Below are 22,568 nucleotides of genomic sequence, written 5' to 3' on the forward strand. Positions count from 1 at the left end.
CAATTTACATAGGGAGTAAGCTGAAATTAAGGTGAACTTGTAAAGGAAATGTGATTAGTATGATCAAGAAAAGATAAATCACTAGTCTAATCCTTCCATGCCGCCCATGTCGTCCCAGAATTGACTGAAATCCACATTCTCATCTTCGAACATCTGCTTCGCTTGTAACATTGCAGACCGTTGCCGTTCCGCGGTGAAGCCACCAGGCTGCGAGCTCTCCCATTGGATCAGCTCGACCCAACGGAGGAAGAGATCCTCACCCATTTCAGCCAACTTCTCCTTGAAGGCAAGGATCTGATCGCGCTGGACGGATCGCTTTTGGCCACTGGGGGTATTCTCATCCCCAACACGCCAGATCAGCCAACCATCAGCATCGGTGTTAACCAGCACGGCAGTGCGGAATTCATCTATCTGCACACCATCGCCTCTCCGAGTGCGATCAACCAGAGCATGAGCGCGGATCATAGCCTCATAGTCTAAATTCCAGTCTTCGTCCACGAGCAAGTAACCAGTCTTTCCGATTCGCTCGGGAGTCACAGCGGCGACGATCTTATCGCGACGCGCCTCATCTTCGCGGATCCACCTGTTACGCTCGAGCTCCTTGCTCCAGCTGCGGTTACTGCGGCGAACTATGACCTCCCGCTCACGGAAACCGACGGCGCGTCGCCAGCGCACGGGCCCTCTGACGAAATTAACAGGCCACGACCACAACAGGGTCACGAGGAAGTAGTCGATGCATATAGTTCCAGTCCGCCGCAGGATGATTTGGACCGCTTCTGTCCACGGGGTAGCTGCCGTGTCCACGGTCATGGAACTTTGAAGCCCGATCAGCGTTCCCAAGAGGGCTGGATATGTGCTGATTCCCATGTACACCCGTAGGCCAATCACAGCAGCTACTACCAGGTTGAGGATGAGGGGTACGGTGAAGGTCTGCCGCTTCAGTTCCTCTGCTGTGATGTCGATGTGGACTAGGTATACTTCGTCGGGAGAGAGTGGTTCGACGAATGACTTCAAGGCTTCTGGGACTTTCGTGAATGGAGGGATCGGGCCTGAGGATGCGGAGCTTGGTGTTGAGGCTCCGGAGGACGTTGGCGTCTTGCCACGACCTGAGCGCCGTGATGATTTCGCCATGGTAGGGGTTGATATATATGTATTCCCTCAAATCGCTGGATATTATCTGAGTTAAAGCTTGTTCAAGTGTTTGGAACGCGAGTCTTGTTGCATTTATCGAAGCTTTGGAGGATAGGGCGAGTGAACGTGTCACATGTCAAGGCAAGATGAGGGTCATTTGAGCATCACGAGGTTGTGAATTCTCTCCTGACAAAGTCTCAAGAACAGATATGAGTAAAAGACAAGTTGAGAAGACCAGTTGTTGGTGGTTGAAGGAGTCGACGTAATGCGGGAGGAATTCAGACGGGCTAACCAGATTGGGGAATGAGAGCGTAGTATTTACCTCCGTCATTTCTTCAGCGCAGGAGAACCGCGTCTTAGCGTCTTTCCCCTTTTCCCCTAACTTTCCTACATGTAAACCCTCTGCAGGCTGCAAGGGGTATTTCGGTCATGTCATTCGATAAAAACAATCGAGGTTCGCGAGACAGACAGCGGTCATCTTTCCGACGCGCCCCGAAATTCGATCATTACAATATACCTACGAAGCTCCCATCACCCCCTCAAGAAGATGGTCCGCATCCACGACACGCTATTCGCCCAAGATCTCTAGCCGATGCGTATCGAGACGCATCAAAACACGCAATGTCCGCCACATATGACGAAGAATACAACTACGTGACAAGCCCAAGCCCGCGGTCGAAGCGGCAGCCGATTAACGCGTTGTCGCCAATATCCCAGACTTCTCCTCCTCCCAAAGAACTCGAAGACGCATATAGGCGTATCGATGAAGATGACGCTTTAGCCGATCTCGTGCGCGATTATGACTGGGAACCGCAGTACAGCGCACGCTCCGGAAGCCGAAGTCGGCACTCATCCTCCCGAGCAAAGGACACAAACAACGGCAGAGAATCTGCCAATGGACGACCCTTTTCCGACGCTGGTTTTGGCGATGAACTCGGCGATCATCGAGCCCGCAAGAGCAGGGACTATACCAAGGACGAAGAGCGATTAAAGCGTGTCACGGGCCAACGCTCGCCGGTGTTCAGCAGGGCTCAGGTCGGACGGGATGCCTTGACGGCGGATAATCTAAGAAGACGGATGGAAGATAAGGTTGTGGAGGAACACCCTGTGCCAGAGACTGACAGGACCGGCCTTCCTTCGCCGAATATACCCACTGGTTGGGGTTTCCGCGCTGGTCACCGACAAGAATGGGAGAGAAAACCCACCCAGCGCAGTGTCTCGGCAGAAGAAGAGGAGAAAGCGCGTCGGCGCTGGTCGCCAACTATTACAGAAACCCGGGAACACAAGCCTACACGTGCCTCTCCTGGTTCTCCAGCGCGGAGCACACTTTCTGCTAGAAGCGCTCTTGAAGAACGCTCTGCCAATCCGCATATGCAGTCAACGCAAGAGGACTTCGGGGAAGCACAGTCTGGCCCAAAGCTGATTTCACCCACTAGTGGCGGCGAGCCGATTCCCAATTCCCCTATCACAGTGTTCAAAAACTCGTCGTTTGCGAGGCCCAGCCCAAGCAAGCGAGACTCTAGGGATCTACTACGCAAACTTTCCAGGACCGAAAGTCCCAAAATTGATCAAGCCCAAACCCCCGAGCCAGTCAAACTGTTTGAAAGCAAAATTTATGATAAAACACCTCGGGTAACTGGCGCGTGGATCGATACTCCTATGACCCAGCGGGTTGCTGACAAGGTCGAGCTACCCGATGATCTGACGAAAGACATCGTCCCTCCGCGCATAATGAATGAACCAAAGGATATTGCACCCCCTACGAAACCAACGGATGTCAAATCGAAAACGGAAGAACCGAAGCCCGCGCAGGCTGCCGAGAAAGAGCCCCTTCCTGGACCACTTCCTGGGAAGGAGTCAAGACCCCTGTTGATGCGGCCCATTCTACCTAAAAGTGCCTTAGAGACAGTCATTGAGGATGCAAGCTCCGGCAAAGACGTCGAGTTCGGAGATGACACCATCGAGTCACTTCAAGCATTTATGGACGCCGGCGCAGGTGAAACCAAGGCTGAGGAAGATGACGAAGCTTACAAAAAGGCCGTCCTCGCCCAGCTCGAAAATGCCGATTCAAAAGGACATGATGTGGTTGACTTAGATTCATTGAATGTCAAGCTCAACTCTCTAATGAGACATATCGACGAAGTCAAGAAAGGGCTTGACGGGCTGGAAGATCACGTTACACGGGACACCGCAATAGTATCGCAAGCAAATTCTTCAACCAAGAAGAACCCGCTGTCATCACACTTGCACACAGGCGAATCCTGCAAAGGCTGTGGCACACAATCTGATGGACGAGTCTACGCCGCGATACCTCTTCCTCGGCTGTGGAAGCGGAGCCCGCGATCCCAGCGCCTTCGGCCCACCAAGCTCGGCTGGTTCATCATCATCTCACTCTCGTGGTATATCATCGAATGTCTGATGTGGGACCAGTATAGCCATCCTGAAATATCCGAAAGCTGCGAAGGCTACTGCCTGCAGCCCGATGCGCCTGTATACCCCTGGGTAACTGTCACAATGTTGTGGCGCTGGTCACACCTTTCGGTTATAGTCACGCCCATTTTCGCTATCTGCGTTGCCTTCTCTCGGCTTGTGGCGCAATTGATGGGTCTTTCGGATGGCTACGTGGATGACGCGCCGGAGCTTGGAAATATCATTGGCGAAATCCGCATCAACGGAACGCCAGTTGCGTTCCCTTGGCTGTCAGCCCCCACGCCTGAAAACATTGTACCTCAACCACCGCAGGTCCACTATACACAGCCTGTGCAACCAGTGCAGCCTGTCTGGTCAGCTCGCCCCCGCCCCCGCAGATGTGGGACAATGACCGGCTGTCGGAGGAGGATGCAATGGACAACGATGAATATCTTTAGTTTTCAGGGTTGTTCTACAAATTCCCGCGACGTTTGTCCAGCGTTTCGTTCCGAATCAGATGGATAGCTTTTCGGTGGCTCTCGGTAGTTCCTTTCGCTCATATGACTTGGACTCATTCCTTAGCATGGTTCTAATTCAGCATGGTCTGGGCTACTACCTAGGTATCTAATACAATCCGGGTAGCAATTCGTTGCTGCAGAGACCGTTTTTCTAAGAAAGTGATCGAGTATTTATAGTCTTCTAGATACATGTAACTATATCAATGCCTAACAAGTAAAAATGTAGCGAGACTGGCCCCAGGGCTATCGCTCATCCATAACAGAACCGGTTTGTCATGAGAATCATTAAAAATACATATGTACAAATAGGGTATGATGCGAAATGTGGAGAAAAAACCATACACAACGACTCACAACCGCGCTGTCGCACGCCATTGCTTCTGTAATTCGATCTCTCCCTCCAACTTCCAAGCAGTCATTCTCTGCATGAGAGCCTCAACCTGCTCATCGCTGATTTCGCAGGCCTTTTCAATCGGGATCTCCTTTGTCAACTGCAGCTTGAAACCTAACCAGGTGAGGTACCCCGTTGACACGACCCGCCCGGCAACAGCATCACGACAGAACCCAGCAAAGCCCTCAAAGAAACGATGGCTTGCTGGCCTGTCCATCATAAGTATACCGTGGCAGTGCGGCATACCCTCGAACATCTCTGCAACGACGGGCACACCGGCCTGGTAGATGCGGCGCGCTAGAATAAGACCCTCATCTGTGAGGCCTTCCTCGCCAGTCGAGATCCAGATAGGCGGTGCATTCTTCCAGATATCAGCCGGGGCAGCGAGCGGAGACACCAATGGGTGGGTCAGCATGCTGGCGTTGCAGTAGACGTCAGCGCGAGGCGGGGACGTGGGCCAGATATCGTCTGGCGCGAAAGGGAGCGGGGTGAACGGAGTCTTGACAGCTGGGTCGTTGGAAGGCCCAGTCGGTGCCTCGAGGTAATCGAGGTGTGCGTTGCTGCTGGTAGACGGCATGGAGCGCGTCACGTCGCACCATGGGGAGATGGTAGCGACGCCTGCGGGTAGTTCGATGGGCACATCCTCACCGTGGAAGCGGATTGTGCGGGATGCGCGGTTGAGTGTCAACAGTGTCTGGAGGAGGACCAGTGACAGGTTCCCGCCGGCGGAATCGCCAGCGAATACGATTTTGCTGGCTGGCACGGCTTTGTGGAGGGAGCCTGGAGGTGGGTGGAGGAGTGAGAGGTATGCTGTTAAGGCGTCGACAAGGGCAGCTGGGAATGGGTTTTGAGGAGCGAGGCGATATCGCACGGAGAAAACGGGGGCACCGGTTAGGTGGGACAGGTGTGCGACGGGGACGCGGTGGCTGCAAGGATCCAAAAGGCTTTTTTAATAGATGCGTCAGCTATGTGCACTGTTGTTAGAGGATCGAGTCACACTCACAAATAGGCTCCTCCGTGGAAATACAAGATCGTCATATCAGATGGCGATTCCTCACGCAGCTTGTAGTATTTCTCCTCTTCCGAGATATCGGGCTCTGGTGTTTTCTTTCCAACACCGGCGCGGTAGCCGGTCCATTCGGCTTCGACGGCGACAGTTGCGGGGATATCGTATGCCTCATCGCCAGTCTTAAGATCTTCGATTGCGCGTAGTACTGCGTCGCGCACGTCGACCTCGGGCTGCGGGAGGGTCACCTTGGACACCCACATGGGGCCCTTGACTCCAGGGTCGCGTATCCCTTGCTTCTGGGTTTTGCCGAGTGGAGCTTTTGTTGCCATGAAGGAGCGAATAATGGCGACTGTTAATTCGGTGCGCATGTCCTGTTTTCCCTTGACGGGGGACATTTGAATGCCATGCAGGAGGATGGTCTTGAGGATCAGCGGAATGCGGGCCAGCAGCGCCTTTAAGAGGCCGAGAGGTTCCCTCAGCGAACTCATGGTACGTAGGGAGCGACGTAGAGCGCTGGCTCCTGCAAATAATGAGAATGGAGAAGAGAAGAAGAAAATCTTAAGACCACAAGACCTTAAAATCTCAACCTCGGAAGATGCTAAACAGGATTTAGTGCCTGAGTGGCGTCAGTGCCGAGGTCCGGGCCGTGGAGTATTACCCCACAAGCCCTAATTCTGAGTTGCTTCGATGTCTCAGATTGGTCTAATTAGTATCATTGGTATATATCATGAGGGGTTGCCATGTAGTGCAGATCGTCTAGTTTATCAATACTGTCAAGCCATCAGCTTAGGTCGGTCATTATAGACTGCCTACACAGGTGGAATAGCCTTGAACAGTTGATGTCGTAGCATTGGCTGAGAAAAATTTTTATACAACCGTGGACAATACTTCCAAGGTTGTCATCGAAGGGTAAATGGGCACACAGTCCGGTCTTCATCTACCATATCACTGTACCTCCGTAACTTCTGCTAACAAGGTTGGAAGCGTAATGTTCGACTACGGTAGCTGAGTGAGAGACAGAATAATGCACAGTAAACTGAGACGGTTCTTCAGGTGGGGGTCTATAGATATTCTTAGAGTAGATATGGATCCTATGTTAAAAACAGCGTCAAATATGGCTTTTTCTGGCTTCCTATGTATAGTTGGGCCGCAGATACTTGAAAGCAAAAAGAAAACACAGCCCATTTCTCAATAATGATGTCAGACGCTAATTATCCAGTGACATGAGCATGTTATACCCCGCTAAATACTGATATTAGCGATATAAGACCAACTTGGAAATCCAATCAGCTGTCCTAATCCGGTGCCCTGGGGTTCCATGCCCGGGTGCGACTGCCAGATGACTAAGCCTCAGCCTCAGGCCAAAATCCTCATGATCTTCAATTCTAGAATCACCCTGGTTTGTTTCAGGCTTTGTTTTTGATGCCTTCACTTTGCACGCCTGAAGGCGAAAATTATCTTCCTATTTACTGTACATTTTACTGAGCCTAATATCTGTCTTGTGGCTGCTTGCATCTTTCATGTCCGCTTTCCCCTCCTCATCCCCCACCTCAATTTGAATCGGGACATGTTCATGGGACTAAGTCGGGCGGACACGACTCAATAACCTGAGAGATGGAGGAGAGTACTCTTTTCGGCGATGACTTGCCGCTTCCACCGGCCCGACTTTTCGAACGATTAAGCCAGTTGCCAGGCTATACCTGGGATCAGGCGGTCGAACCGTTTCACTCGACATACAATCACTGGCATATCTCAGGGTACCGTCATGCCTTGGAGCCGGACGTTTTAACTCCTCTTGCAGACTCCTCAAATCCCGCCTCTTCCGGACCGTCGAGCCTCACGCGCTTCTCCCCGCGCACAGAGATCCGGCCATCCGCCCGTGCCTTGCGAAGATTGAGCGCCAGCGAAACCAGCAGTGAAATTTCTCTTTCCAACCACCATAGCCTAGAAACAGATCAAACATGGATACCGGTCATCGCGCGAATCTCCACCAACATTATTCGGCTCGAACGAGAGTTTCACATGCTGAGGTCGATTGTACAATCGTCAGATCCGGATTGCAATCATACAATACGACCAGTCGACTTGATCAGGTTGCAGCCAGATGATGGCCATTCGAAGACGCTGCTGGTTGCAATTTTTGAGTCTCCAGGCCATGACAGGTTGCGAGATCTGGTCACGTTTGGCCCTGCTTCATTTGCGGCAGGGTCCAGAGGCGAAGGCAACAATGCCACCCCCAGCGAGCAGGTCTCGTTGCAAGCCTTTTTCGATTTTGCAATCGGGGCATGCGATTGCCTAGAGATTTTACATTATGGCCTAAAGACAGTGCACGGCGAAATCAGAGGTGATGCGTTCCATTTCTCTGCAGAGACTGGCGCAGTGAAGCTCGCAAATACCGGCAACGGTGCTAGATCATTTGACAACGTTCTCAGCGAGGGCTGGTCCTCCGTTTCGCGCGAGCTCGGAGCAAAGTACAAGCTGCAGTTTATTGCGCCAGAGCAGACTGGAAGGATGCCCACAGAGCCGGATAGTCGCACTGATATTTATGCGCTCGGCCTCTTTTTCTGGTCCATGCTGGTGGGAAAGTTGCCATTTGAAGGAACCGACCCCGTTGATGTGGTACAAAATGTACTAGGCAAGAGGCTGGTGCCTGTATCTGGGAAACGAATGGATGTTCCGGATGCTCTCTCGGCTGTGATTCAAAAAATGACCCAAAAGGTGGTTCATGATCGCTATCACACAATCTCATCTGTCAAGAGAGACTTGACTCATATTGCGAAATTACTTGGCGATGGTGACAGTGAGGCATTGAGCAACTTCCAAGTCGCGCAAGGAGACGTGTCTTCCTTTTTCACTCTCCCAACACAGATGTTCGGGCGACAACAAGAATATGACAAGATCATGAATATCATCGAAAAGGTCAACAAACGCCAGGCGATTGCCTTGGCTAAAGCCGGAACCCAAAGTCCTGGTACAATGCACGCTCTCACGTCGGCTTCGTCCATCTCTGAAAGCCGTATCGAAAGCCTCGAGTTTGCTTCTGTCTCTAGCGATTCTGGCTCTTTCAACTTGCCTCCTCGATCGTCTTCTAATGCCACCAGTCATCACCTCGCACAAGTGACCACCCATGACTCTGCGCCAGGTAGTGACACGTCGTTTTCCACTCCGAAGCATACTATTGTCACCGATGCGTATTGCCACAGCCCAGGAGCAGTTTCCACCAGAGTCAAGAGCCCATCGCATTCTCGGTCTTCCCATAATACAGACCGTGATAGTCACCCCTCCATCGGTCCTCTGAGTCAACCATCAACAAACCATACTGTTAGTCAATCGGGATCACTGCATTCCTTGAATAAACCGAAGAATAGTGGGAAGTCTCGCCGCAGTGAGCGCTGTGAAGTGATCACAATTAGCGGTCCCGCTGGGATTGGGAAAACGGACCTCTTAAATCGGATACAGCCAACAGTTCGCAAACTCGGATGCATAGCGATTACTCGTCTGGACCGAGCCAAACGTGTCCCGTTCGAACCCTTTGCAAAACTATTGGCCAGTCTTTTGCGCCAAATTTTCTCTGAGCGCGATGTCACCACAGATTACCACAATAATGTTAGAATGGCCCTGCGACCGATGTGGCCTACTCTGCACAGAGTTTTGGATCTTCCCGAGCAGCTGATGTCCCCTGGCGCGAAATACAGACCGACCGAGGCAAAGGCCAATCTTCTCATGCCAGATAAGGGTGAGCCATCCAAGCACGTCAACATCCCCGGGCTGGATCAAGGGCAGACTTCCCAAGATTTCTTTTTGGCAAATGCTGCCTCGAAGAACATGCGGCTCATGGAGACATTCCTTGAGATATTGCGAACGTTGTGTCATTTCAAACTGATCACTATATGCCTCGACGATCTCGAACATGCAGATGACGAAACTTTGGACTTGGTAATGAAAATCATCAAAGCAAAGCTCCCCTGTGTCCTTATATTGTCAAGTCGCAAGGATGAGATTCCATCTGACGAGGTGAGGTCTCTGTTTGAGGAAGATCTACCCACGATCACGCGAATCGCGCTCGAGCCCCTCGAAGAGAAGCATGTCATGGAAATTGTAGCAACGACAATGCACCAGAAACCTGATCAAACCTTGACACCACTTTGCGCGGTCGTCCAGGAGAAGAGCCGAGGAAATCCATTCTACGTTCGGGTAATGCTTGAGACTTGTTACAGAACAAACTGCATTTGGTATTCGTGGAAGGACTCAAAGTGGCTATTCGACCTTGACCGGATATTTACCGAGTTTGTGGCTCCTGTGTACGGCGAAGGGCTTGGCCTGGGATTCCTCACCAAGCGTCTCCAGGACATCCCCCAAGCCGCTCGGTCAATCATGGTCTGGGGAGCTCTCCTGGGTAGTCCGTTCTCGTTTTCTCTGGTGCAAAAGCTCTTAACAAGCGAATTTCTTTATTCGAGCAATGACGACGATGATGTTGATCTCACAACGCCGCAAAATATCACACTTATCAGACAATCAGAAGGTGATATAGTCGTTGGACTGCAGTTTTTGGTTCAAGCAAACCTCTTGAATACAGGAAAGACCGACGATGAGTTTAGGTGAGCTATCTACGGTTGGTTACTGCTATAGCCCAGCTTTTAACTAATTTTCCTAGGTTCGCCAATGAACGACTTGCACAGGCTGCTCTTTCTTTGAGCGAGAGTCGAAATGTAGAGAAGATGCATTTCATCGTTTCACAAGCGCTGATGAAATATTACCACGACCATCGTAGTCGCTATTCGATGGCCCATCATGTGGCACTTGCATCACCAACTATCAAGTCTCGCGTCAGCAGACGGCTCGAATATCGACAGATCTTATGGGATGCTGGACAAACCGCTTTCCAGTCGGGCGCGCGGCCTTCCGCACTTTGGTACTTCCGTCATGCCATCGCTTTACTTCAGGATGATATGTGGAACGACCTCCAACCAGATGTTTATTACGATGAAACAATGCGGCTATTCATCACGACCTCCGAGATGTCGTGGTCTCAAGGTCACAATGACGACGCACTCCAGTTGATCAACGAGGTGTTTGTTCATGGTAAGGATGCCGTATGCAAGTCAAGAGCCTGGATTATCAAAGCGAAAATCTTTGCTCAGATAGGCGATCATCACCGCTCGATGGAATCACTTCTCACCTGCCTTGATGAACTTGGTGTGCATCTTCGTGAACCTACAACATATGAGGAGTGCGATGCTGCCTATCTTCGCCTCAAGTCCTATCTTGAGACTGCTGACATGAGATCTATTATCCACAAGCCAGTCTCGAAGGACCCCACCATAGAGACTATTGCCGCAGTCATGTCGGAAGCGATGACAGTTACGTACTGGGACGATGCATTGACTTTTTATCGGATGGCACTTGAGAAGATAAACATTCACATCTTCAAGGGTGGATTCACACAGATCGCAATAGGTTGTTCCCATCTTGCCATGATCGCCTTGAGTCGCTTCAAAGATAGCGAGTTTGGCATAAGACTTAGCGATCTTTCTCTGGAATTGCTCGAACACTGCCCTGATTTGTCCACTCAGAGTAGAGGCTCGATCGTTCATAATCTCTACGTCAGCCATTTACGTGTCCCCATGGCATCAACACTACCAGCCTTGGAAGCTTCCCTCGAGGCTTCTTTCTCAATGGGTGACCCATATCTTACACTGATAAGCATCTCATCAATGGCCATGACACGATTGTATCTGGGTCAAGACATGGCGCAGCTGGAAGCTTTCTGCGTGGAGACTCCTGAAGAAATTCCCAAGTGGCAACAAGATACTCGCGGTGGGGCTAGCCTTATTGCTGTCCAGCAAGTTGCACGCGCTTTGCAAGGCAAGACCGACTTCCGATCTGCCGACAGCATCATGTCAGACGCCAATCACAACACAACTGAGTATATGCTGCACCTAGATGTTAACTCCAGCAACGCCGATAGACCCCGTGACATCTACTGGGGTCTTGCCATGATCCCACTGTTCATGTTCGGTCACCACACTAGAACGATCCAAGTCGGTACTCAACTTTTGTTCACCAGGCACAGGCTCTGGTCTGCACGTGTGTCCTACCTGATTTATTTCTATCTGGCAGCCTCACTCCTCACGCTCCATAACGACAATCCCTCGCAAGGGTATCTCGACGGCAAGATGGATACAGTTTTAGAATACAAGGCTGAAATTGATTTTGCTCGAGCTGCATCCGAAGCAAACTATGGCATGTGGGCTCTAATTTTAGAAGCCCTGATCTCCGAGGTTCGCAACGATCATAGCGCTGCCATCCAGGGCTTCGAGTCTGCGATCGACCATTGCCAAATTCATGGTTGGCCCCTTGAAGAAGCCTTGGCCCTTGAGCTGCAGGGCGAGTTTTTGGTTAGACGTGGAGCAAAGAGGGCGGCTCGTGCTGTGATCCAAGACGCCATCGCTTCATGGAGCTCCATTGGCGCTGGTGGCAAATCGTCACAGCTTGCTGAAAAACATGAATGGCTGCTCAAGACGGCTACATCCGCAAAGACCATGGACGTTGGCTGTCAGACTATTGATTCGCTCCTGGAGATCAGCCGTGATGTTGTGCAAGAAGAGGTTCTGGTCCCTCAGCAGATGGAAGAAGACGAGAGGAGACAACAATGGATCGAGCAAAATGGTGTTGCTGCCGGAGAACGGTCTCTAGACATATCAAGTGTCGGTCTAGACATTATTGACTTGTCCAGCATTCTCGAGTCCAGCCAAGTCATGTCGTCTGAGCTTCAAATTGACAAGCTTTTCATGAAAATGCTTGAGATCATCTTGGAGTCTTGCAACGGTTCCGATTTCGCCATCATTGCTACCGACTTTGATGACAACAACGGCTTTGCAATTGCCGCAGCAGGTGATTCCGAAAAGGGCCAGCAATCATTCCCAGAAGGTCTCCCCTTCTCAGAAATGGAAGATCGGATGGCCTTACATATCTCGGACTATGTCATGCGCACAAAGGAGGAAGTTCTTGTTCACAACGTGCTTGAAGATGAACGGTTTTCTAACGTAAGTGAGACCTACCTGGCGAATTTCCCGACCGGTCGGTCTGTCATCGCATTGCCAGTCGTGCAAGGAGATCGCCTTCTCGGCGTCATTCATCTGGAAGGAAAACCCAATTGGTTCACACAGCGCAACGTTGTGGTCCTGCATTTGCTTTGCAACCAAATTGGTATTTCGTTGTCCAACGCATTGCTCTTCCGTGAAATTCGCAAGGTCAGCGCCAAGAATGCTTCCATGATTGAGTCTCAGAAGCGTGCATTGGCATTGGCACGCGAGGCCGAACAGAAGGCAAAGATTGCGGAGGCCGAAGCCAAGCACAACGTGAAGTTAAAGGAAGATGCAGCACGGGCCAAGTCAATTTTCCTTGCCAACATTTCCCATGATCTGCGTACTCCGATGAACGGCGTGATTGGTCTGTCGGAACTTCTCAAGGGCACTTACCTTGACAAGGAGCAAGATGAATACGTTGAATCGATTCGTGTGTGTGCTGATACCTTGCTCACCCTCATCAACGACATTCTCGATTTCTCGAAGCTCGAGGCTGGGAAAATGAAGATCTCCACGGTCCCACTCAATTTGAAACAGACGATATCAGAAGTCATCCGTGCTTTGCGATACACGCATCGCGACAGAGGCCTAGAGACCATCGAGAACCTCGATAAGGTACCACCAGAGCTCGTCGTTCTTGGCGACCCTGTTCGTCTCCACCAGATTTTCATGAATCTTCTCAGCAACAGTTACAAGTTCACTCCTGCCGGGTCAGTTACGGTCAAAGCGAGAGTTGCACGCGAGGGCAAAGGTCGGGTTCGCCTTGAATGCTCAGTCTCCGACACCGGCATCGGTATTCCAGACGAACAAAAGGCTCGTCTTTTCCGACCATTCTCACAGGCTGATGCATCCACGGAAAGATCATATGGCGGTAGTGGCCTTGGCCTGTCAATCTGTAAAGCTATTATTGAAGACGTTCTCGGTGGAGCTATTTGGCTTGAATCGAAATCTGGAGTTGGAACGACAGTGACATTCCACCTGGTCTTCAATAAAGCACCCAAGAAGACGGCGGTTAAGACTGCATGGTCACAAGATCTGAGCAATGCAGAAACCGAAGCACGTTGGTCCTCAGCTCGCGACCTCACCCAAATCCCTCGTGACCAAATCCGAGTGTGCATTGCCGAAGACAACCCAATCAACCAAAAGATCGCCGTCAAATTCGTCACTGGGCTTGGCCTCCAGTGTAACGCATACAGCGACGGCAAACAAGCCGTCGATGCTCTGCGTGCGAGCTCCCAAGAAGGCAACCCATTCCACGTGGTCCTCATGGACGTGATGATGCCCACTCTTGACGGATACAACGCGACCCGCGAGCTGCGCCGGGATCCCGACCCGAATGTCAACGAAGTCCTCGTCATCGCCATGACGGCAAGTGCCATCGAAGGCGATCGCGAGAAATGCCTGGAGGCTGGCATGAACAATTATCTCCCGAAACCGGTTCGCTCGCCCATTTTGAGCGAACTATTGGACAAATATCTCGCTCCTGTGCCGCCATCCTACCCCAAGTCTCGCCTTGCTATCCGAGAAAAACGTTCGAAAGCAAGTATTGACAGTGGCGGCGGCACACCTACCAGTTACTCTTCCTCGGCTTCGGATGAACCGAAACCATTTCCACTGGAAAAGAAATGAGTCCATGCATTTTTAATTTTATACCCGAGTTTGCAAAGATAGAAGCTAGGCGTCATTTGGGTCGATGAGTTTATCTCTCTTTGGCTTTTGGTTTTCTTTTCGCCTCATTCACCATAGGTAGTTCTTTAATGTTTTGTTGATTCCACGAATCGTGCACCTGGTTCTTCTTTTTCTTTTTCTTTTCCTGGATGCTGTTCTCTGCTCATAATCATGATCAATAACATACTTCTTCATTGGATCTGATCAGATAGACGTTCTAGATTGGACATTTTAACATAATGTGTTATTTACATATAGAAGATCAGCTATAGTTATACATAATTCCCATGGTATCAGACAAAAGACTAAGCACGGCTAAAGATGGAAAACGCTTGACACCATCGGGCACAAGGGTCAGTTCGTGGGCGAACACCCTAGTATCCTTGCCATAGGAATCGAAAAGATCCAATTTGCGTCTACTGCGCCTACTGTGCCAAGTGATGGCTTTCCTGCGCAACCTCCACAGAAGAGCCCGGAGTTCGTCGGAATTTAACAATCCAGCCAATAAGACCTGCAATTGGTTCTGCTACGCTCTCGATACCACTATTCTACAGATACGGGCGACAATAGCCGCCCTACATCATCGGGTATTCCTATTATCTGGTATGTCATCCAGACAGTGTTGTGTATCAATGTAGCAGTCAGAGAATGAGTTGTGAGGTGAGATGAAGGGAAATCAAGTCGAGCATGGTATTTACCAGTGTTCGTCCACAGGGTCATACAATGACGCAGCCATTCGTGGATTTATTGCTGATTCCCATATATCCCGAACGTCTTCCACCAAATGGGACACCCGAGTCCTTTGCATGAGTACACACGAGGTGTACCTAGGTACTTCGTTACTGTTGCAATGTTGACCAACCTGCCTGTGTGACATTCAACGAATTCTTTCTCGAGTCAGAGATTCAGGATTCAGGATTGCCACCACGCAATCAATTTTATTATTGTCCCTAGACATAGCCGATAACCAGGAGAGAGGGATCGCTATAGAACATGAAATATCGAAAATCAGGAGGCATGAGGGGATGCATAAGCTCATCCTCGGACTATGAGAGCAGATATCAGAGTGAAAAACTCGATATAGTATTTCAACATGAACACATCAAACTAAGCTGTAGAGCTTCTAAACCAACGCCAGCAATGCCTTCGTATCATTCAATGGCGCAAATAGCAGGATGAAAAGGAAATAAAAAAGAAAAGCACTTTTGTCGCTATCCCTTCCCAGTAGTCTTTGTTGCAGCATTCTCCAAGGCCGTATATCTCCACTCATATTGTGCCATTGCTCTTTTATCACTCGCAGAGCGACCTTCGTTCTTGCCAGCCAAATCCTTTGTGCCCTGCATCTGTATTTCCCATCCCTTGAGGATTCGGGCCTGGGCTTCCGCGATCGAAGTCAGGTTCGAGTTCTGAGAGGCCATTCGTTCGTCAATCGTGGCATGGTACGATAGTTTGGCGCGGAAAAGGGCCATCTCGCATTCGTCGTACTTGATTCCTTTTGCCTCGGGCACCATGTTGTCTTGTGTAGTCTTTGGTGGCATCTCGGACTGGACCACGAGAGAAGGGGAAAGGTTGTCGATGTAGCAGGCAACAAACTAGATTTATAGCCGTGTTTTGGCAACGGAATGTGGGAGTCTGGAAGGAGTGAAGAGAATATGCACGGTATTATGTTCAAACAAAGTATGTATATATGTCGAAAGATGAAGCGAGTGATTCGATGTCACGCCTAGAACCTGAAGCAAACATATAAATATGGCAAAAGGAAGGGCTGCAAACTAAGAACCGAAAAGAGCTAGGGAAAATGCAAGAGAAATCTCCGATTAATTATATCATGACGAGATCATACTCACCGTCATTATCGAAAGGAAGCATCGCCTCCAATACCCGACGTACCGGATGTATCACACTCAAATTCCCCCTCAACGCGCAGAAAAGGGGGCATGGCCACAATCGAACCATCCCGGAAAGAGAAGGAGATCAAAAGACACATGCACATACACATATAGGAGCATCTCAACAAACCCTAACGGCTTCTTCACGCCAAAACTTCGTATTCGTGCCTCTAACAACGGTACTCGAAGTATGGCGCTGCACATCCCGTGTTGAGCAGCGATGACCCGTTTGCTATTTGGCGACAGTGCCATCTGTCTCGTGACGAGAAGCCGAGCCAATCGGTCTGGATTGCCTTGTCTGGCGCTTTTAGTGCAAAAGCCATGGTGACACCATGTTTGAATCGCCAGACCGCACAACCGGACGTGCATGACTCTAGGAATTTTGCTGGAAGGGTCATCAATCGGCAGATGCAGTCCCGTCTCGGTCCGTATGGCCGTGCGCACATCTCTGTGTATCAGGGTTTGTAGATGAGACGATATCTGTATATTGTGTGTACTCCGTACATTTACATATTCTTCTATATCTCGATGCCTATAGGACAGATGGCTGTTTGCCTCAAACCATCCGATCCGGATTGCCTTCAGCTGATAGACAATCAAAAAGAAGTTTAGCTTTTCTATACCATTGCCACGAGGGTCAATGGGAGGCGAGTAACCGGATTACACAAAAATAGAGTTGATGTAGCCTGCCCGTCATTTCCACTTTACCTGTCCTCTCTCTCCTCCATGCTCTTCATGAAGATCTCAATATGGACTATTGTTCAGGAACCCTCGATATCTGCAGAGAAGAGCAAAAATCTCCTACTCAATGTCACTTGTATCGATGCGGTGTCTGGCCCTGACTCTAATTGGCGATTCCCAAACACCATTGGCTTTTTCTCTTCTATAACCAGTGACATACATCTTCAGTACAAATAAAAAAAGAAAAAGCAAGGCCCCATGAACCAACTGAACTATATTCCTCAGCCACGTAGCCTCTTTTTGTCTCTTTTTTGGCTTGCGTCACCATCCAATTCTTCCAAGGATAACCGTATTAGGGCTGCAGAGCACCCACACTGGGTCATCTGTGACACTACAGAACTGCAGGAAGCCCGTTGACCGTTTTATTTTTATTTTTCTTGACAAATCACATGATAGCAATAGAAGGGTCAAACTATCAGAATAGTCTCCCAGTTAACAAGAGGCTATAAAAAGGGATCGGAGTGCAAAAGGTCCTAACTCGGTACCTGATTTGTTTGTGCGACGCTGCAGGCCGACATGTAGGGGACCTAGGGTAATTTAATACTGGACTGGTGGCGATGAGTCTCGGAGAAAAAAAAAGTGACTCCATAAGGTACCTAGGTATCCCAACGGCAAATGGGCTTGAGGAAGGGGCACTTTTAGGGCTCGCGAGATCATCTGATATCAACCAATTTTGTAGATCTCACCTTAAATCTGAACTCAACACCATCCTTTTAGGGGTACAAAATATTTCAAAGCTGTTTCTGATGTCTCATATACGTTTGAGAAGACAGAGGACGGAAACCGTGTAACAGAACAAGCACCTCTCCGACGGGTAGGCACAGTCTCGGGTCCGACGCGTTTCAACTGTTCCACTTGTGCATTTATCTTGATCTATGTGTAATGTTGGGAGAGGTCTGTAACTTGTCTACATTCATCATTGATGCGGAGACGACAGCTCTAAAGTTTCGCTTTGAATCTAGAGCTTGGAGCTGAAACAATGACGGGAAGTATACATCAAATCATATTATCTTCTCCCTTTAATAAAACAGCTTCTCTGCTACTGAATATTCATCGGTCCGCACTGCCCTCTTCATCCCGGCCCGCCGCTGCTCTCGCTTTCTTGGCCTTCTGAATATCCAACGACATCTTCACCGGGTGGACTCCCGGGGTCTCAAACACTGTGTTGATCTCCTCCAGAGACAGACCGCTAGTCTCTGGGAATAAGAACCACGACAAGACAAGCTGGATCGAGTTGTACACGATATACACGACCCAAATCTTATACCCGACCTTTGCAATACCGACGCTAATTCCGTAAGTCTGCGCGGCTCCGGCACCTCCCTGGATCAGACCGTAAAGACCCATTCCCTTGGCACGAAGTGGTAGGGAGAGAATTTCAATCGGATACAAGTTGTGCATGGTTGCAACAAATGTCGCTGAGAAGGTCTGGTAGAGGAAGATCCAGAGAATGCTCAGCGCCGCCGTCGCTGTAGTGGCATGGATACTGTACTGCCATGAGGTGATAGTCGTAGCCGTTTGGAAAACAATCATGCTGATAAGACCGACAAAGATCATGGTTCGTCTGCGGAACTTATCGATTATAATCGCGCCAACGGCCGTAAAGACGAAATAGACTGCGGTGGTGCCTATGTTGATACCGAGTTTCTGCTTGTCGCCGTTGATGCCGAGTTGCTCTAACGAAGGAGCCAGCTAAAAAAAAGTTATTAACGACTTAATAAGGCGGCCTTCCGTCTAGTCACTCACATAGTACGTGATAATACCACCTCCATTCCACTGTTGGAAGAGCGAATACAAAAACAGAACCAGCAGTCGGAAACGGGCTGTCTTGGTGAAAAAGACCCGATAGTCCCAGGCGGCCCTGTAGCCCGTCTGGTCGTTCTCAAGAGACTCTTCAATCTGCCTTACTACGATGTCGACAATGGGCTGATTGATGTCGGTGCTAGTGGTGTGGTACTTGGCGATGACTTCCTTGGCCTTTTGGCGATCGCCCTTCAAGACATAATAACGGGGCGACTCGGGAGTTAAAAGGTATATTCCCACGCACACAATAGTGGGGAATAAAGCCTCGAGGATGAGGGGAACACGCCAGGAGTTGTTACCAGGCAATTCGGTAAGTCCAATCATGGCACCTAATATACCAAGACTCCCTACTTGGAAGCATGCCCCGAAAAAGCCGACCATAAGACCACGCAGATGAATAGGCGAAATCTCGCCGATGTACTGAGAGCTTGACATGAGCGAAGTGCCAAAGCCCATGAAAAATCGACCGGCCATGAACATCGGCAGGTTCGTGGCAAGACCTTGCATGAGAGATGCGAAGATGACAATGGCGTTGCCGGCGAAATTTATTCCGCGGCGACCGATCACGTCCGCCAAACCCATGAAGGGAGCTCCGCAGACGATACCAATCTGCATCAGAGAATTGATCAAACCATATGTACCACCACTGCTCTCGAAACCGAAGTAGTCATGCCATTGACCCAAAGCATTAATACCGCTGATGACTCCCCAGTCGATTCCAAAGCCAGCTTGGTTACAACCATGAATAAACATGATGAGACCCAGACGGACTCCGGTCCATGACCGCAGAGTTAGAGAATCCTTGGACAACTTCCACAGGTCCTCTTCTGTCACCCGTGCCAGGGCAATCTCCTCAATATGTTCGAGATCTTCGCTCTTGCCCAGCTTGGCCTGTACAAAGGCAGTATCCGAGGTCATTGTTGCGTTTGGGGAACTCGATCGAATGAACTTGAAAGAGTAGAGATATGATCATCCCAGAAATATGGGTCTATGACCCTTGAGCTGTAGTCAAGTCCGAGCTCAGAGCGGGGATACGCCGGGGTATTTCTGCTTCGGTGAAGCCATCTTGCGAAGCTAGGGGGGCGACGAACTAGCGGTCGGCATCAAGGACATTATCAAGCGACCTATTTCGCCACGGAGAAGACATGAGCTTGGATGTAGATTAGCTCGTGGCGTGTTATACCTGCCAGGATGGACAGCGATTGGTGACTGATGGGGGTCACGTTGTACATTTTGTACGCCAATTTCTGAATTGCCTTTCCTCGCCATGTATCTTAGGGATTTCCCACCAGTGAGATGCGAGTGCGGGGGAAACTAGCGTCTGGTTGACTGGAATATCGAATCTTTCACCAATGTTAGTGGAGTGGCTGCGTCGACCCCAGATCAACAAAGAAAATGATAGTCTGGTGGAGGAAGAACACCCGGGGAAAGGGTTAGAGCTGGCGCTTTGCAGAATTACCCGGAATCCTTTGCATTTGGCAATCAAGTCGGTTTCTTGATTATTCCGATAATCTCTAGCTCCTTTGACTTATCTGACTGGGGGTCTTTCAGCCTGTTCTGCTCAAAACTGGCGGCTGACGGACCGAAGTGCCGCCTTTTCCCCCAGGGCTAGTCCATATTGATACATCAACCCAATACATACCAGCAGACCAGACGCATTGGATATTATTGAAAATGTCGGAATTATGGTACCAGCAACCTGCGGAGGACTGGAATTCAGCCCTGCCAGTCGGGAATGGGCGCCTAGGCGCCATGGTGTATGGACGCACCGACACCGAAATGCTACAACTCAATGAGGACTCAGTTTGGTATGGAGGACCGCAAGATCGCAATCCACAGGACGCCCTCGAGTATCTCCCGCGCCTGAGGGAGGCTATACGCGCGGGAAATCATGCCGAAGCTGAGAAGATCGCCAAGCTGGCGTTTTTCGCTAACCCGATCAGCCAGCGGAACTATGAGCCGCTGGGGAACCTGTTCTTGGATTTGGGACATGACCCCAGTCAGGTTACAGGATATCGACGTTCGCTGGATCTCGCAAGTGCTACAGCGCATGTCAGTTATGAGTGCCAGGGTGTTCGCTACGAACGTCAAGTCCTCGCCAGCTACCCGGACGATGTGCTTGCGATCAGAATGCATTCGTCGAGCAGGGCTGAGTTTGTCGTTCGCTTAACGCGCATGAGTGACTTGGAATTTGAAACACACGAATGGCTTGACGACGTCAGTGCTACCAGCAACTCTATTACCATGCATGTCACGCCTGGAGGTAAAAACAGTAATCGAGTGTGCTGCATGGTATCAATTCGTTGCGACGGTGCTGAGAGTACAATTACCAAGATTGGAAATAATCTGGTGGTGAACTCCAGTGATGCACTGCTAGTCGTTGCGGCGCAAACTACATTTCGACACGAAGACATTGATCAGCGAACCATGCAAGATGCAGAAAATGCCTTGGGCTTCTCTTTGGAGGATCTTCGCGCCCGTCATGTTGCGGATTACCAGTCTCTGTACAACCGAATGGAATTGCAACTTGGGCCGGACTCTCCTGAAGTCCCAACCGACAAACGTCTAAAGTCTTCTCCAGATCCGGGGCTCATTGCACTCTATCACAACTACAACCGCTATCTCCTGATATCGTGTAGTCGGGATGGACATAAATCACTTCCTGCAAACCTCCAAGGTATCTGGAACCCATCCTTCCATCCGGCATGGGGCTCCAGGTTCACCATCAATGTCAATCTTCAAATGAACTACTGGTCTGCAAATATGTGTAACTTATCAGAGTGCGAACTACCTCTGTTTGACCTGCTGGAGCGCATGGTTGAACCTGGCAAAGTTACGGCCAGGATCATGTACGGATGTCGAGGATGGACAGCCCATCCGAACACTGATATCTGGGCCGATACAGCCCCCTTTGATCGATGGATGCCGGCAAGCATCTGGCCTCTTGGTGGTGCCTGGCTCTGCTATCACATTTGGGACCATTTCCGATATACAGGCGATGGAAATTTCCTTCGTCGGATGTTCCCTACCTTACGTGGGTGCGTGGAGTTTCTCCTCGACTTCCTGATCGAAGACGCCAATGGTGAATACCTTGTCACCAGTCCGTCTACTTCTCCGGAGAACTCGTTCTACGACGGCAAGGGACAAAAAGGCGTATTGTGTGAAAGCTCAACGATCGATATCCAAATCATTGATGCTATTCTGGACGCCTTCCAATCCTGTGCAAAGAGACTCGGCCTCGAAGACGCCCTTCTTCCAGCAGTTCAAGCTACAAGATCCCGCCTCCCGCCTATGCAAATCGCCCCTGCTGGGTATCTACAGGAGTGGACCAGCGACTACGCCGAGGTCGAACCCGGACACCGTCACACGTCCCATCTATGGGCCCTACACCCCGGGAATGCAATCACGCCAGCACAAACTCCCCAGTTAGCAGAAGCGTGCGGGGTAGTTCTGCGTCGACGTGCGGAACATGGTGGCGGCCACACTGGCTGGAGTCGTGCGTGGCTGCTTAACCTACATGCACGTTTGCTCGAAGCTGAGGAATGCAGCGGGCATCTGAACTTGCTCTTATCTAAGTCTACTTTGCCCAACCTATTGGACAGCCACCCTCCATTCCAGATTGACGGCAACTTTGGTGGTGGGGCGGGCATTATCGAAATGCTGGTCCAATCCCACGAGCCTGGGGTAATTCGCATCCTTCCAGCGTGTCCAAAGGACTGGACTGGATCTATCCGGGGAGTGCGGGCACGCGGAGGGTTTGAGCTGCAATTCAGTTTCGAAAATAGCCGTGTTGTAGGTGGTGTGACTATAATCTCGGAGCGCGGAGAGACTGTGGTTGTTTACTTCAACGAGTCGCAAGTAGAGATTACTTGTGGCGGTGAGCATAAGATCAACTAGATGTGATACACCGTATAAATCTAC

At 50.2% G+C, this 22,568-nt stretch overlaps 7 protein-coding genes across 7 annotated transcripts; 3 read left to right on the forward strand and 4 right to left on the reverse strand.

Moving 5' to 3' along the window:
* Positions 1-81: 81 nt before the first annotated feature.
* N7519_011125 (uncharacterized protein) lies at positions 82-1,131 on the reverse strand (the record flags this gene model as incomplete). Its single annotated transcript, XM_057297898.1, has 1 exon — positions 82-1,131. The coding sequence occupies one exon, from the start codon at positions 1,129-1,131 to the stop codon at positions 82-84; it is 1,050 nt and encodes a 349-aa protein (XP_057145780.1).
* Positions 1,132-1,560: 429 nt separating this feature from the next.
* Positions 1,561-3,998, forward strand: N7519_011126 (uncharacterized protein; the record flags this gene model as incomplete). Its single annotated transcript, XM_057297899.1, has 2 exons — positions 1,561-3,830; positions 3,902-3,998. The coding sequence occupies 2 exons, from the start codon at positions 1,561-1,563 to the stop codon at positions 3,996-3,998; spliced, it is 2,367 nt and encodes a 788-aa protein (XP_057145781.1).
* Positions 3,999-4,408: 410 nt separating this feature from the next.
* N7519_011127 (uncharacterized protein) lies at positions 4,409-5,946 on the reverse strand (the record flags this gene model as incomplete). The annotated part of the gene is made up of 2 exons (XM_057297900.1): positions 4,409-5,393; positions 5,453-5,946. 2 exons carry the CDS (start codon positions 5,944-5,946, stop codon positions 4,409-4,411), a joined length of 1,479 nt encoding a protein of 492 aa, XP_057145782.1.
* A 1,126-nt stretch (positions 5,947-7,072) lies between these two features.
* N7519_011128 (putative sensor histidine kinase/response regulator) lies at positions 7,073-14,175 on the forward strand (the record flags this gene model as incomplete). The annotated part of the gene is made up of 2 exons (XM_057297901.1): positions 7,073-10,056; positions 10,113-14,175. The coding sequence occupies 2 exons, from the start codon at positions 7,073-7,075 to the stop codon at positions 14,173-14,175; spliced, it is 7,047 nt and encodes a 2,348-aa protein (XP_057145783.1).
* Positions 14,176-15,425: 1,250 nt separating this feature from the next.
* On the reverse strand, positions 15,426-15,752 carry N7519_011129 (uncharacterized protein; the record flags this gene model as incomplete). Its single annotated transcript, XM_057297902.1, has 1 exon — positions 15,426-15,752. One exon carries the CDS (start codon positions 15,750-15,752, stop codon positions 15,426-15,428), a length of 327 nt encoding a protein of 108 aa, XP_057145784.1.
* A 2,142-nt stretch (positions 15,753-17,894) lies between these two features.
* N7519_011130 (putative MFS sugar transporter protein) lies at positions 17,895-19,565 on the reverse strand (the record flags this gene model as incomplete). The annotated part of the gene is made up of 2 exons (XM_057297903.1): positions 17,895-18,536; positions 18,591-19,565. 2 exons carry the CDS (start codon positions 19,563-19,565, stop codon positions 17,895-17,897), a joined length of 1,617 nt encoding a protein of 538 aa, XP_057145785.1.
* A 756-nt stretch (positions 19,566-20,321) lies between these two features.
* N7519_011131 (glycoside hydrolase family 95 protein) lies at positions 20,322-22,544 on the forward strand (the record flags this gene model as incomplete). The annotated part of the gene is made up of 1 exon (XM_057297904.1): positions 20,322-22,544. One exon carries the CDS (start codon positions 20,322-20,324, stop codon positions 22,542-22,544), a length of 2,223 nt encoding a protein of 740 aa, XP_057145786.1.
* Between the last annotated feature and the right edge of the window lie 24 nt (positions 22,545-22,568).

Source organism: Penicillium mononematosum (genome assembly GCF_028829835.1).
Source record: "Penicillium mononematosum strain IBT 11891 chromosome Unknown utg000005l:1.0-9366267.0:1.0-9372171.0, whole genome shotgun sequence".
Classification (NCBI taxonomy): domain Eukaryota; kingdom Fungi; phylum Ascomycota; class Eurotiomycetes; order Eurotiales; family Aspergillaceae; genus Penicillium; species Penicillium mononematosum.